Below are 11,295 nucleotides of genomic sequence, written 5' to 3'. Positions count from 1 at the left end.
AGAACATCTTTATTTCTGCCTTCATTTCATTGTTTATCCAGTCAACATTCAAGAGCAAGTTGTTCAGTTTCCACGAAGCTGTGCGGTTCTGAGTTAGTTTTTGAATTCTGAGTTCTAATTTGATTGCACTGTGGTCTGAGAGACTGTTTGTTATGATTTCCATTCTTTTGCATTTGCTGAGGAGTGATTTACTCCCAGTTATGTGGTCACTTTTAGAGTAGGTGTGATGTGGTGCTGAGAAGAATGTATATCCTGTGGATTTGGGGTGGAGAGTTCTGTAAATGTCTATTAGGTTTGCTTGTTCCAGGTCTGAGTTCAAGTCCTGGATATCCTTGTTAATTTTCTGTCTGGTTGATCTAATATTGACAATGGGGTGTTAAAGTCTCCCACTATTATTGTGTGGTAGTAAGTCTGGTTGCTTTTCTTTTAAGATTATCTGGGTTTTTTGTTTGTTTGTTTGTTTGAGACAGAGTCTTACTCTGTCACCCATGCTGGAGTGCAGTGGTGCAATCTTGGCTCACTGCAGTGTCTGCCCCCAGCTCCCCTCACCACCCCCCGCCGCAGATTCAGACATTTCTCCTAGCTGGGATTGCAGCTACACACCATCACACTTGGCTAATTGTTGTATTTTTAGTAGAGATGGGGTTTTACCATGTTGGCCAGGCTGGTCTCAACTTCAAGTGATCCACCCACTGCGGCCTCCCAGAGTGCTGGGGTTACAGGCACGAGCCACTGTACCTGGCCAAGATTGTTTTTCAGGGGAACAACAGACACTCCAGACTAACCAGAAGGGGGAGGATGTGGGTTAAAAAACTACCTATTCGATAGCAAGGCGTGGCAGTGCATGCCTGTAATCCCAGCTACTGGAGCCTGAGGCAGGAGAATCGCTTGAACCGAGACGCTGGAGGTTGCAGTGAGCTGAGATCGTGCCATTGCACTCCAGCCTGGCCAACAAAAGTGAAACTGTTTCAAAAAAAAATCTACCTATGGAGTACTATGCTCCCTGCCTGGGTATAATATACCCCTGTAACTAACTTGTACATGTAGTCCCCGTTTCTAAAATAAAAGTTGAAAAGAAAAAATACTTTTGTGGCGCACATTCTCAGGATTGCCTGGAGCTGTGACCCAGGAAAAAAAATTAGAAAAAAATACTTTTGGCCAGGCACAGTGGGTCATGCCTGTAATCCCAGCACTTTGGGAGGCCAAGGTGGGCAGCTCACAAGGTCAGGAGTTCAAGACCAGCCTGGCCAATATTGTGAAACCCTGTCTTTACTAAAAATACAAAAATTAGCTGGGAGGCTGTAATCCCTGCTACTCGGGAGGCTGAGGCAGGAGAACTGCTTGAACCCAGGAGATGGAGGTTGCAGTGAGCCAAGATGGCGCCACTGCACTCCAGCCTGGTGACAGAGAGAGACTCTGTCTCAAAAAAAAAAAAAAAAATACTTTCATGTTAAAAAAATTATCTGTTTTTCTTTGTTTTCTCTATCCCTCCCTTCTTTTTTTGTGCCTAAGTATGGTTTTCTTTTTAGTCAACTCCTTTGGTTTGTAGGAGTTTTAAAGTTGTGGCATGTCTTTGAATCAGTTTTAGTAAGTGCTTAGACATCTTTAAATATTCCTTTGCCCTGTTCTCTCACATCTCAATGTGGAATCCCAATTATATGAGTCTTAGCCTCTCTCACTGTTTCTTCTTTCTTACCCACAATTCTATATCTGCTATTCTTTTGTTCTCCCTCCTTCATTGTGGGTGTTTTTATGAGACTCTTGAGTTCACTAATTTTCTCTTCAGCTGTTTTTAATCTGTTGTTAAACCTATCCATTATGCTGTTCATTTTAGTTATATTTTTTAGTCTGGAATATTTTCAGTGCAATTTTTAAAAAAATTTCAGTTATCTGCCAAAATTAACAACCTTTTATCTTCTTGATTATATCTAGGTATTTGAAAGTATAATATCCAAGGTTCTTGTTGGTCTGTTTTCTTTTTTGTTTTTTTCTTCTTTTTCTGTTTCCTTATGTCTTCATATTTTGTCTTTGTGTTCCTAGTTATGATTGTGTGCCAGATACTGCATTTGCACAATTGTTTGTAGAAAAATTTGTGCCCTGAGTGAGTCACCTTAGTCTGATTCCAGAGATTGAGAGGACCCAGAGGTGCGCCACGGTCCCTGGGTGCCTGGGAGTGTCTTTCTAGTTACTTTTTTTTGGAGATGGAGTTTTGCTCTTGTTGCCCAGGCTGAAGTGCAATGGTGTGATCTTGGCTCATCACAACCTCTGCCTCCCGTGTTCAAGCGATTCTCCTGCTTCAGTCTCCCTAGTAGCTGGAATTACAGGCATGCACCAGACCACGCCTGGCTAATTTTGTGTTTTTAGTAGAGACAGGGTTTCTCCATGTTGGTCAGCTGATCTGGAACTCCCAACCTCAGGTGATCTGCCCGCCTCAGCCTCCTAAAATTCTGGAATTACAGGTGAGAGGTACCACGCCCAGCCTCTAGTTACTGTTACTCTTGGGTTGCAGTTTTCATGCAAACCCAACCCAGAGCAAGGTCTTCCATTGCCCTCAGCAGGTCTTGGACTTAGACTCCTTGTCCCTCTATCCTTGGAAGCTAATTCTCATCACCTCTCAGTTGCTTCCTATAGAATCTGCAAATGTTCTGAAACCTATGAACTGTCAAGACCTGGGAAGACTCTGTGATGTTCCACTACTTGCAGGATGTCCTCTAGGTCCTTGCTAGCTCTGGGCTCTCAGGGACTCAGCCTAGGTTTTGTTATCTGGGTTCCTGGTGCCCAGAGTGGGACCAGTGAGTATGGGCCATCAGTGAATATGTGAACCAGATTGCTCACATTGGGATATACTGTTTTTTTGTTTTTTATTTGAGTTTTTTGTGATCACAGAAGTCATATGTTTATTATATGTTATTCAAACATGGTAAACAGTCACCATAGTTCCCCTCCCAGAATTATCCATCATTAATACTGGTTCATGTTCCTTTACTTCTGTGTTCATTTCTCTTCATCCTCATCTGTGTTGGATGTTAATGGTCTTTTTAACAGTTGCCAGTCTGACAGGTCAACATCTTGTTTGCATTTGCGTTTCTGATGAGTCTTTGTTTAATCACTTGCTTGCATACCCATCTGCAAACTTCCCTAAAGTAGATCCTTGTCACCATGTGTGTTGACACCTTAGTTTTCACAAGTGACTTCCTGGTGGGTAAGGCCAGGCTTTCTCCCTTGCTGTAAGCAATGCCCATCCCTGCCCCAGTTCACCTGGTGGTGCCTCTGAGCCCCAGAGCATGACCCTGACCAGCTCTCATCCCCAGTGCTGCTACCACACTTAGGCCAGGCTTGGGAGATGAACTGGTGAAGGGCTGGGTTTTAGAACTAGCCAGACCTGGGCCTGAGGCCCAGCAGCACTGACCCGGCCTGATTTTCCTCACTTGGGAAGGTTGGCTAGCAGGATAGGCAGTGGATGTGGGTGACTAGAAAGGGGCTGGTACAATTTATGTGAAAGGCCTGCAGGCTTTTGGGAAATACCAAAGCCAGAGCAGAGCTCTCCGAGTCAGAAAGTCCCGGGCGTGAATCCAGGCAGTTGAGCTGCTGTGGACAAGTTGTTATACCTCTGAATTTTTTTTTTTTTTCTGTAACCTTTGTTGCTCAAATAGGAGTAGTAACCTTTGCACAAGGTTCCAGGGCAAGAGCATCGGGGATAAAAAGGAAATGGCCGACAGGTTTGACTGGTAATTAGGGTGAACAGTGTGGCAGCCACCTGCTCAGGAGCAGCCTGGGACCTGCAGGGCAGGGTCTGGGCCTCAGGCAGCCTTGGGACACTGTGGCCTCCCCCACGTCACCTGGGGCCCAGCAATCTCTTCCCTTCACGCTGAGAACATTTAGGGGTCTGTGGTCAGTGGCACTTGTGGTCCTGTGCCAAGGAGTGCCCAGTCTTAGCTGGGGAGGGAAGAGAGGTCTGTGGAGCAGGGGCCGTGCTGGGGTTGCCTCCAGCTTGCTGAAAGGCCCCTGGGAGCTCTGAGCGGCCCTTTCTGCTCTCTCTCTAGCCTTGCTTCCTCAAGGACTGGGAGATGCACGTGCACTTCAAAGTCCACGGCACAGGGAAGAAGAATCTCCATGGAGACGGCATTGCTTTGTGGTACACCCGGGACCGCCTCGTGCCAGGTGGGCCAGCACTCGCTCAGCTGGGCCCCAGGCAGGGGTGGGTAGGGGCATGGCTGCTGGCCCCCCAGGGAGGTGGGGTGGGGGTCCCTGTGGCTTGTGGGGCCCAGCGTCTCCAATCCACATTCTTCTGTTAGGAAGCTGCTGCTCCTGTGGATAAAGCCCTGCGCCTCCGAAAGGAGCCTGGCTCTGGAAGGTTGGCCGCTGAGGGGAGAGGAACAGCTGGGTCCTGTGGCTCAGCCCTACACCCTTGTTGGCCTGGTTTTATCATTTTAAATGGTTGTTGTAAAAAAGCCAAAACACGAAGACCGTGCAGCTGCAACTGCATGTGGCCCACAGACCCTGAGTTGTTTCCTCGGTGGCCCTTCACAGAATGTTTGCTGCCCCTGGTATAGAGCCTCTTGGGTAGGGGTCTCTCCTAGCTCACCGTTTTTTGTAGGCCGGGTAACCCCTTGACACCTGCCTCAGTACCCCCACAGTTCAGCCATCAAACTTGAGTCCTCTGTATCATGCACTTGACCCCCACTTCCACCTCAGCTTTCTCTTTTCGTGGTCTCTTCTCTCTGGGTGAATGGCTAATGGGTTGGGCTCTCATGCCTCCACCTATGTTGGCATTGCCTGCCCTTTAGGTATCCATGGGACAGCTCTCATTTCTCCCATTGTGAGAGCATCTCTTTGTACTTCTAGGGCCTGTGTTTGGAAGCAAAGATAACTTCCATGGCTTAGCCATCTTCCTGGACACCTACCCTAATGATGAGACCACTGAGGTAGGCCCCTGCTCTCTCCTGCTGAGCGGGAAAGGAAGGACTGGACAGTTGTCTAGAGGAAGGGGCCCTGGGACTTCTGTGGTCCTGGCATAAGAGGAGCCTCCAGGGGTTGGGGTGGTGGGTGCCCCCGCTTGCTCCACAGGCCGGGCTGGTCGTGGAGTAACCGGTGTCTTGGTCCCAGCGCGTGTTCCCGTACATCTCGGTGATGGTGAACAATGGCTCCCTGTCCTACGACCACAGCAAGGATGGGCGCTGGACTGAGCTTGCGGGCTGCACGGCTGACTTCCGCAACCGCGATCACGACACCTTCCTGGCTGTGCGCTACTCCCGGGGCCGTCTGACGGTGAGCAACCTGGGTGGTGGGAGCAGCAGCTGGTGGGCCTGTGCCAGTGCCCCAGAGACTCAGAAGGGCAGGCTGCTGTCCTGCAGGGTGCTTAGCGTGCTGGACCCTGCAGGTGATGACTGACCTGGAGGACAAGAATGAGTGGAAGAACTGCATTGATATCACAGGAGTGCGCCTGCCCACCGGTTACTACTTCGGGGCCTCTGCCGGCACCGGCGACCTGTCTGGTGAGTGGCCGGGCCAGGCGTTGGTTCCCAGCCTGACTCACCCTGAGGGACTGAGAGCTTTCAGTGCAGTTGCTTGCCTTCCTTGATTTAGTTTCTGGCCTCACTGTGTTCCTCCTCTTCCCTTTGTCTGTAAATATTGGCCTGTCCAGGCCTCAGTCCTTGAACAGTTCCTTAGTGACCTTCCCCATCCACAGGAGGCAGCAGATCAGTTAGAGTCGAGTGATACAGATTCCCAGATTTATCTCCAGCCCAGACTGCTCCAGACCTGCACTCCGCCTCAGCCCTTGTGCCCATAGTTGAGGCCACATCTTGCCCATCAGGATGTCAGTGGCACCTTTGTCCTTCTATTTGCTTGGTGTCTTTCCAGACTCTTCTTTCCCTCACATGCCACCTCCAGTCCATCGACAGTCCCTGTGGCTTTATTTTCACAGCACGTCCCACCACTCCCCATCCCTCCCTGACTACCTGGCGGCTTCAGGCTACCAGTATCTCTCACAGGAGCCTCCCAAGTGGTCACCTCCTTCACCAGCCCCCAACAGTCTCCCCTGAGCACAGCAGCCAAGTGATCGCATTAAGCTCATATGAGGCTTCCCGCTGCTCTGCTCAGACCTCTGCAGGGACCACAAGGGCCTCTGTGCCAGGCCTGCCACCTCTGACTCCTCACTCACTGCTCCCCCTGCCTACTGTGGCTTCCAGCTGCTCCCTGGATGCACACGTGCCCTCCTGCCCCGGCTGTTTCACCCTTGTCTCCTAGGGCCTTGCTCAGATGTCACCTCCTCAGTGCGGCCATCCCTGATTCCCTCATGGAACATTGAGCCCTCAGCTGTAGTCCCTAGCCATTCCCCATCACCTTGGCCGCCTTCTTTTCCTTTTCTTTTTTTCAAGACGGAGTCTCACTCTGTTGCCGGTGCAGTGGTGCAATCTTGGCAATTTTTCCTCTTAACATTTACCATCTTTGAATCCTGAGTAATGGATTTTGTTGTCTCTGGCCCTCCTGCCCATGGCTCTTGTTTGGCCCAGGGTGGGTGCTTAGTGAGCACTGGGGTGCCTCTAGCCTGCTCAGGCCTCGCTGGTCACCAAGCAGTGGTGGCCCTTGGCTGTGGTTCTTGGTCTCTCTTTGGGTCCCTGGGCAGGTACCAGGCCCAGGGCCAGCTCCTGATCAGAACTGGCACATGACATGGGGGACCTGACATGGGTGGTTTATCCTAAGGATGACCCATTCCAGGGCCTGTAGTCTGCCCACTGCCCAGGAGCCTCCCCTTTCACCGTGGAAGTGCTTGGGTCCACTCAGACCCCAGAACCTCCATTGTTTGGGGGGTTTTTCAGTCGTGTACCCAGCAGAAGAGAGAATGCTCTAGGAAGCTGTCAAACAGCTTTCATAATTTCCAGCTGTGCCTGGCCGGTTCCCCTTCTGCCCCCAAGTCACCTGGAACTTCATCAGACTGTTTTGGCACATTCTCCAGAGGGTTCTTGATAGGAGCAGAGCTGTGACTGGTGGCTGCTCTCACAGCTGTTGGGAGAGCCCAGCACAGAGTGGTGGAGGTGCCATGAGGGGAGCCATGTCTGACTGCTGGTCAGGGGTCATCAGTGCCAGGCACCTTATGGGTGACGTCACCTGATGTATTTTTAGGCAGTTAGCAGCCTCATTCCCTTTTTACTCAACCATTGGGAGTTTGAGAACTGGAGGGATTTTTCTAAGATACGAGCAGGAAGCAGCAGAGCCCAGGTGGCTGGAACCTGACCCCCAGGCTGATCCGTGTCCCGCAGGGCTGCTTGCTGTCTTCAGAGGCTGTGCACGCTCAGCCGTCACACTGCATGCCTGGCTGAGCTCTTGCTCAGTAGGTCCTTCCTCTTCTTGGCTCCAGAGATTCCTGTTCCTTAAACACAGCCTTTCCTCTGATTCCAGTCCTAGGCTAACCAGGACCCATGTATTGGCTTTGAGCCTTAACCTCCTTATCTCTACAGCGGGGTGATCCATCACTGACAAGCTGGGGCTCTTTCCTGCCCATGCTGTTGGACAGAGCCTTTCCCCAGTCTCCTCAGGCACAGCCACTGACCTGCATTAAGCTCAGGCCCTTAGCTGGTTGCTGAGTTGTCACAGAGCCCCTGCAGCCTATATGTGGGGCTCTGTGACAAGAATGCCTGGTGGCTCCTGTCCTTGGGAAACTTAGGCTTCTCAACCAGTCACAGAGTGACTGCTGGTTCGTACCGGGTCATTTTTTGAGCATGTGCTCTGCAGGCATGCCTTCTTCTGTGTGGTATAGACGTTCTCATGGTAACCACACAGATGGAGATCATCACTCCTTCTCTACACGTGAGGAAACTGAACCTCAAAGAGGGCAGCAGACCCCAGGATTTAGACCCAGGTGATTCTGCTTGTAAAGCCTTTGCTCTTTTCTCTCCACTCTGCCTCCTCCCAGGTTTTTATTGCTGGGGGCTGGAGGGAACTGGGAAGAAAACAGGCCCTAGAGGAGCAGAGCAGCGCTGTCCCTGGGGGCCTGGCCGGTTTACTGGCCTGGGCAGCAGCTTCCCTTGGGGGAAGGGCTTAGGCCACATGCCCTGAGTCTGGCTTTAGGCTATCATAGCTTTCCTCTTGGGCCTCCAGACAATCATGACATCATCTCCATGAAGCTGTTCCAGCTGATGGTGGAGCACACGCCTGATGAGGAAAACATCGACTGGACCAAGATTGAGCCCAGCGTCAATTTCCTGAAGTCACCCAAAGGTGCGTGTCCACAGCCCCACCCTGCCTGGGCCTGACCCAGAATGGGTTGAGGCCGGCCAAGTGAGTCTTGTGGTCCAGTTGTGGTTGTGGTCTGGGCTCTTGGATCAGCCCTGCCCTGGCAGGTGACACTGGCTGGCCCTGCCTGGCCAGGCTCCTAGAGGGTTGGGTTTGGGTCACGTCAGTTCTGGCAAGTTTTTGAGTAAATGAATGAGGCAGACGAGAAGTTTTCAGAGAGTCAGTCCCTTGAGGCTGATCAGCAAATGTGTGAGTGCTGAGCCAGCATCCTCCCTCACTAGGCACTGGGGCAATAGCCATCAGAGCAGGGGGCTGGGTACGCTGTCCCACATGTCCCTTCTATGAGCTACCTGGAAGGAGGTTGTGCTGCTGGCTGAGGAGATGGATTCCCCAGGTTTCCTTAGCTAGAAGGAGGGAGACACAGGATTGGAAATTGGGTTTCTACAGAACCCGAAGCCTGGATTCTTCCCATGGTACTAATTAGCTACCCCTCTCCTCACAGAGTGAGCGTTGTGGTTGGAGGAATGAGGCACCTATGTGTGGAGAAGTCCACCTGAGTACCACAGACGCATGCCTGGGGGTCTAGCCAGTGACAGAGTGTGCAGCACAGGCTCTGTCCTAGCCCAGCCCTGGGTCCCCATGCCACATGGGCCATTTTGGCTGCGTCTTTCTGCTTCTCAAGAGAAGCCAGGATCCAGTGTTTTGTGTGACAATTCACTTGTTAAAGATTCAGATTATTTTGAAATGTTTTGGGGGCCACACAAACCCTGCAACCTTTGGTCAAAGAGCTGCCAGCCGCTGGGTGCTTTCAGAGGTGGCACCTGCCTTGCCCACCCAGCATCCTGTGCAGCTGGCAAGGCAGGACGAACTCATTTTTAGATTCAGTCCATTTGTTTCTTCAGATGTGCCCAAAGCTTCCCTCTGTGCCTAGCCACGGGCTGGGTGATAGAGACACAGGGATCAGGCAGGGCCTGCCCCTGGGGCTCATTCTAGTGGCTGAGGGAGACAGAGGGAGCCGTGGGAGCCCCAAGGCTGAGTGGCTTTCCGGGGAAGCACCATCCCTAGGGACCTCCCAGTTCAGTCAGTGGCGGCTGCTGCTGTCGCTGTGCAGAGTAGAGGCTGGTGCAAGAGTGGTCAGCAGGCCTGCCATTGGCAGCATGTGCAGGAAGGGAGGATGGAGGTAGGCTTGTGGCTGGCAAGAGGGTGCCATGCGCGCTGCCGAGAGGCAGGGCCTGGGTGCAGGGAGACCTGAGGAGACTGCACAGTGTGGAGTCGGGGGGCCACAGTCAGGGAGGGAGGCAGAGTGGCAGAAACAGGGCCCGGCCAGACCCCAGCTCCTCCACACATAGCCTGGAGAGCTTGGGAGAGTCAGTGCCTTCTCTCAGCCTGTACAAGGGAGAGCACCAGAGGGCCCCATCCCAGGATGGGCAGGACTTGTGAGACACCCTGTGTAGAGGAGACAGGCTGTGGGCTGGGGTGGAGTGCAGGACTCAGGTCCTGGGAGACCCCCTGGGGGGCTGCCAAGAGCATCCAGCTGTGGGCTGGGAGAGCCTGTGGCCAGGGCCACGTTGCTCCAGATAGGGTCCTCAGACCTCAGCGTGGCAGTGGGGCTTGGATACACAGCCTCCTGGGCCTCCCCATGTCCACAGTCGGACTCAGGGGAGTCCAGGAGTCTGGTTTTAACCGGTTTCCTGCAGCAGAAGGTAGCCCAGACCTGAGTCCCCGGGGTCCTGGGTCCCAGTGGGCTTGGTCCTCTCTCTGCCTCGCCCTGCCATGGGGACTGCAGAGCTGGCTGGGATGGGCTTCACCTGACCTCTGCCCCTCCCCACTGAGGGGATGAGTTCGACCAGCCTGCGTGCCCTGGCTGGCTGTCCTGTCGCTGTCCCATCCTTGCTGCTGTCCTGCAGCCCCTGTTCTGCGGCAGCCTGTGCTACCATTTCAGCTCCTCCGTTTCTTCTTCCCCAGACAACGTGGATGATCCCACGGGGAACTTCCGCAGCGGGCCCCTCACGGGGTGGCGGGTGTTCCTGCTGCTGCTGTGCGCACTCCTGGGCATCGTCGTCTGTGCCGTGGTGGGGGCCGTGGTGTTCCAGAAGCGGCAGGAGCGGAACAAGCGCTTCTACTGAGTGGCACCACCAGTGGGGCCTACACGTAGGCCCAGGAACCAATGTGAACTTTTTTTTTTACTGGGATTATAAAAGAACAACAAGATGACCTTATTTCTTAACTCTTTCAAATAAATGATTAAAGTATTTTCATACATTTTGCTTCTTGCGCAGCAGGGACAGGAGGCAGGGCCAGGGCCCAGAGTCTGGCACCCCCACAGCTGGAGATGGAGGCTTTCCTGGGGCTGGCGTCTCAGGAGCAGGGGGTCTGTGCCTAAAGCTGGGCTGCAGCCCCTGCAGGCAGCTGTTGAACACTGGAGGGTCCCCTGGACCACACTGGGGTGGGCCCCTGAGGACATGGGGAAGTGATTTTGTTTTGTGGTGTGTGGCACGTGTGGTGGCGGACGAGGCCCAGGCTGGGAAACCCAGGCCTTCCTGTTCACCTCGAGCTGCTTCCTGAGGCAGATGCTCAAGCGAGGCTGCAGGGGTGGTGTAGTGGGGCCGAGCGTGACCGTTTCCTAACTAAAGTGAAATACCCAACCCCAGCTGTGTGACTGTCCTGAGGGTTTCCTTTTTTTTCCACTGACTTCCAGCCGGCCAGTGCTTGAGAGCTTTCAGTTCGTTCACTCTGGCCTGCAGAGTCCTGGGAGGATGGGATCCCACATGCTCTGGGCCTCTGAGTAAAAGGATGGGTGGCAAGGGGCACCACGCAGAGGCTTGGCTGGGCAGGTGGGTACATTGGCAGGGAACTCCTTGGAGCTCTGGGATGATGTGCAAGGGACTGGTGGGCAGAAGGACGGTGGGGGTGGCTGTGGCGGGCCCTTTGGGGCACCTTGGGGACAAAGATGGTAATGGGGAGTGTGGAGGAAAGGCAGCAGCTGAAGGCAGGGCACTGCCCCTGGCAGCTTTCATAGTCCTCTCCCCCAGCTGTGACCTGCTGCTGCTGTCCAGCCTT

The 11,295-nt window shown here is 53.2% G+C and overlaps 1 protein-coding gene across 1 annotated transcript in view; it reads left to right on the top strand.

The window, feature by feature from the left end:
* Positions 1-10,882, top strand: part of LMAN2 (lectin, mannose binding 2) — a 28,118-nt gene extending 17,236 nt beyond the window's left edge. The window contains exons 3-8 of the mRNA XM_017512851.1: positions 4,044-4,161; positions 4,846-4,925; positions 5,107-5,268; positions 5,381-5,495; positions 8,101-8,220; positions 10,201-10,882. Of these exons, the coding sequence (XP_017368340.1) occupies positions 4,044-4,161; positions 4,846-4,925; positions 5,107-5,268; positions 5,381-5,495; positions 8,101-8,220; positions 10,201-10,361 (756 nt within the window). The 3' untranslated portion in view covers positions 10,362-10,882. The remainder of the gene's footprint in view (positions 1-4,043; positions 4,162-4,845; positions 4,926-5,106; positions 5,269-5,380; positions 5,496-8,100; positions 8,221-10,200) is intronic.
* Positions 10,883-11,295: the final 413 nt, after the last annotated feature.

The sequence above is a fragment of the Cebus imitator genome, unplaced genomic scaffold (assembly GCF_001604975.1).
Source record: "Cebus imitator isolate Cc_AM_T3 unplaced genomic scaffold, Cebus_imitator-1.0 Scaffold478, whole genome shotgun sequence".
NCBI classification, from domain to species: domain Eukaryota; kingdom Metazoa; phylum Chordata; class Mammalia; order Primates; family Cebidae; genus Cebus; species Cebus imitator.
The sequence above is the reverse complement of the archived record's forward strand: the minus strand, read 5'-3'. Positions and strand labels throughout refer to the sequence as shown.